This window comes from Austrofundulus limnaeus, unplaced genomic scaffold, assembly GCF_001266775.1.
Source record: "Austrofundulus limnaeus strain Quisiro unplaced genomic scaffold, Austrofundulus_limnaeus-1.0 Scaffold236, whole genome shotgun sequence".
NCBI classification, from domain to species: domain Eukaryota; kingdom Metazoa; phylum Chordata; class Actinopteri; order Cyprinodontiformes; family Rivulidae; genus Austrofundulus; species Austrofundulus limnaeus.
In genome coordinates this window covers 328,888-333,044 of record NW_013952638.1, presented here as the reverse complement: position 1 = coordinate 333,044, position 4,157 = coordinate 328,888, and the positions used below count along the sequence as shown (strand labels likewise).

General features: G+C 35.7%; 1 protein-coding gene across 1 annotated transcript in view; it reads left to right on the top strand.

Moving 5' to 3' along the window:
* Nucleotides 1-4,157, top strand: part of gucy2f (guanylate cyclase 2F, retinal) — a gene marked incomplete at its 5' end in the record, with an annotated part of 22,975 nt that overhangs the window by 2,832 nt on the left and 15,986 nt on the right. The window contains 4 exon segments of the mRNA XM_014019938.1: nucleotides 673-974; nucleotides 2,431-2,785; nucleotides 2,903-2,987; nucleotides 3,635-3,731. Of these exon segments, the coding sequence (XP_013875392.1) occupies nucleotides 673-974; nucleotides 2,431-2,785; nucleotides 2,903-2,987; nucleotides 3,635-3,731 (839 nt within the window).

Sequence of the window (4,157 nt, the reverse complement as noted above, 5' to 3'; positions counted from 1 at the left end):
GGAGATTTTTCTTGGTCTGCCACTTGGAGCCTACACTTGAACTGTGCCTGTTGTCTTCCGTTTTCTCACAATGTTTCTCACAGTGGAGACAAAAAGCTGAAATCTCTGATAGCTTTCTGTATCCTTCCCCTAAACCATGATGGTAAACAATCTTTGTTTTCAACTCATTTGAAAGTTGTTTTGAGACTCCCATGCTGCAACTCTTCAGAGAAGATGCAAAGAAGAGAAAAACTTACAATTGCCCCCCTTAAATACCCTTTCTCATAATTAGAGTCACCTGTATATGGAGGTCAAGGGTCACTGAACTTACCAAACCAAATTTGAGTTCCAATAATTAGTTCTAAAGGTTTTGAAATCAGTAAAATGACAACAGTGCCCAAATTTATGCACCTGCCTAATTTTGTTTAACCAATTATTGCACATTTTATGTAAATCATTTAAACTTCATTTCGTTTCTCAAATATCACATTTTGTCTCCTATATAATATCCTTAACTGATATTTTTAATCCAAACAATCAATGATTTWTAAAGGTAAATCAGGAAAATTAACAAGGCTGCCCAAACTTTCGCACCCCACTGTAAATATGTTGGAAATATAAAGGTATACAACATGCATAGCTATGATTCTCTATAGTTTGTATTTTATTTTTGTGTTTTTGTGTCTCTTTCAGTCATTATAATGTGCATGCACTCTATCCTGGTTGGAGGTGAACCTCAGGCTGTTTTTCTTCTCAAAGCACATAAGATGGGGATGACTTCAGGGCAGTATGTGTTCGTGACCTATGACACCCTGCACTACAGCGTGCCCTACACCAACGTCTCCTACTCCCCTCTCCAAAACGACAGCGTCCTGAGGGAGGCCTACGATGCCGTGCTCACCATCACCATGGCCTCCGAGCTGCAGTCCTTCAACGAGGCGCTCACTGCTGCCAAGTGGAGCGGGGAGGTGACGCTGCCYGTGGAGGCAGAACAGGTAGGAAGTGTTTCAGCCTCACATCACYTCTGACATAATTACTTTCTACTTGTTATTTATCACCCTGTCATTTTCCTGCATTTAGTAATACTTGTTTTAGTTGGTCTTTTTCTATCATGGAAACAGAAAACACACGCTTCTATTTTTATCTTTCTTGAATTACAATGTTGTTAACATTTCAAATTATTTGACCTATTACAACACACAACACTCCTTGTAGACTGTCAAGTTTTTTTGTTGTTGTTGTTTAGGAATCGACTCTTGTTAAAACAGCAATAATAAATGTGTTCTGTTGCAAAGAAATAACCTTTTTTCACATTTTTCAATTAGTCCTTTGCTTTAATAAACATAAAAAGTGTATTTATATTTATTCTCAAGAAAATAAACTATCATTAGACCAAACTGTATTGTGCCACAGTTGCAGATTTGATAAACTAATCACTGGGCTCAATTGAGTAACAATAACTGATAGATTGTTTCATTCAAGGGTGTGAAWACTTTTTATGTGAAATATAAATAAGATTCCCTTAGCAAAAATTAGTTTAAGTGTACTATCAGTAAACCTTATTTATACTAAAAKTGAAGCAGTGCACTTTTAGTATACATTTTATACACTATATTTGATATACCTAACTATACTTGGCCTTATACTGAAAAGTATAAAGAGAAGTTTAAGACAAAGTACATTAATACTAAGACCTTTTAACTGTTATATAAATAAGTCGAAGTTGTTCTCAAGATTCTGTCTTGTGATTTTGTAAACATATTACAGTATAGTGTACATACAGAATGGAATATCTTTAAGAATATTTTAAGAAGTATATCTCAGCATGTTAATAGTATTCAAGTAGTGTGCTAAGCAAAACCTACAAGTATAATTTAACAATCAAAATGGCAAAAAATAGAATTACAGTTTAAGTAATTCATAAAAGTGTACTTAAAGTATACTTAAATAAACTGAAATGAGGACTAGAAGTATAAAAGAAGAATCAGAATCGTCTTTATTGTCATTATAATTTGCATTACAATGAAATTGGGTTTGCTGCTCCAAATGTTTGCCACATACAACTAARGCGATGGAAGTATAGATATTTCAACAAACGAAAATGTGACAAGTTTATAAGTAGTACACTAGTATTATATAGATAAATGAACTTCAATGTATAATATGGTAAACAAAAAGACCTTATAACAGTATACTTAAATTATACTTTTATAAGCATGAAATCAGAATACTTTCTAGCACACTAGAAGTACATGGTGTGTAGTATATTTATATACTTAAACTTATACTCAAGTATACATATTAAAATGAACATCAAGAACAGTTTTTGCTAAGGGTTGGATTCCAAGTTGCCTGTTTTTGCTCCACTAAACACAGACATTAAAGTAGCTACAAGCRGTATCATCTCTAAGTGCAGATTACRACAATGTGTTGTTTTACTGTAACCTACAGGTTCACCCACTATTTGGGACCATCTACAATAGCATATACCTGCTGGCCAAGTCAATCCACAACACCAGGAAAGCAGGAGTGAATTTGTCAGGCTCCAACCTGGCCTACTTCACAAAGAACACAACCTTTGACGGCTTCAACCAGAGGGTCCGCGTYGACACGAGTGGGGTAGTGAGGACCAACTACGTCATTCTAGACTCTGACAGCAAGGGGAGTCACCTTTACCAGGCCTACATAGTAGACTTGACATCAGGAGTGCTTCGTTTTGCAGGGAGGTCCATTCATTTTCCAGGAGGATCTCCTCCGACGGCCGACTCCCTCTGCTGGTTTGACGACAATGCCATCTGCACCGGAGGTTGAGAGGCTATTAGGGCTCAATCTAAATGTGTCTTTTAATGTTCCTGTCTTTAAATAGTAATTCACCCATCATTTTTTTTTCTCACCATGTCAAGTTCAATGTTCTCGTCCTCAGGTGTGGAGGTGTCATACATCATAATAGTTTTGGCTGTCATTCTCAGTCTGGGTGTTGGAGGGCTCGTCATAAGCTTTTACATCAGGTACAGCTTTTGAACACCGTTTTTGTGTAGTTTTTGGTCGACTAATGAGTTTTTATGGGTTTATAGTAATAGAAATAGAAATCAGGTTGATGGACAACACCACTTTTCTTATTTTTCACCAATATACCTATATTTTCCATTTAATACTTTCTTAATCCTCAATTTGGAAATCCATTCTCTGTATTTTTCCCATAACACACGTGAGCACACAGAGCAGAGGGTTACCATTTAAGGCTTCCAGGCAGCTGCTTGAGGGTTAACGGCCTTGCTGAAGGGCCCACAGTGGGGCAAATAAGGGTGAAGATCGATCTAGGTGCTTCATCTTTCTCACTCAAATCTTATGTGTCAGTCTGGAGGTTCCAACCTGCAATCTCCAAATCAGAATCTCGTCTTTTCTGACTTATGTGCCAAAACGTAAATGCTTATCTTAATTAAGCAGTCGTTATGTAACTTCTGCCTCTTTGTGCACACACAGATTTTCTCCAGATTCAAAAACATGCATGTTAGATTCATTGGGAACCACATTGATTGTTTTTTTTAAAGTGCAAAATTGATCTGCATAAATTGGTCAGGATATTAATCAGCAATTTATGCATACGATCATCACATGGACTGCTTTAAAGAACTTTTCTGTCTCCCGTCAACAGGAGYAGGCTTCAACAGATCCAGCTGATTAAAGGTCCCAATCGGATCCTTCTGACTCTAGAGGATTTGACTTTTATCAATATTCAGCTTAGCAAAAAGGTAACTGCAATCATGTGTGWACATAATCTACAACTGAAAGCTGATGAATTAAGAGTTCCTTTTGATTAGTGTTTACTGTTCACAGATTAATGTATGCTGCAACATGTAATGGTCCTTATTACTATTATATACACTAATATTGTACTATATACATTACTATTATACDAATGTTACACTACTACTTATTACTACTATATACTAAAATTGTGCTATTACTACTACACTAATGTGACACTATATACTACTTATTACTACTATATACTAAAATTGTGCTATTACTACTACACTAATGTGACACTATATACTACTTATTACTACTATATACTAAAATTGTGCTATTACTACTACACTAATGTGACACTATATACTACTTATTACTACTATATACTAAAATTGTGCTATTACTACTACACTAATGTGACACTA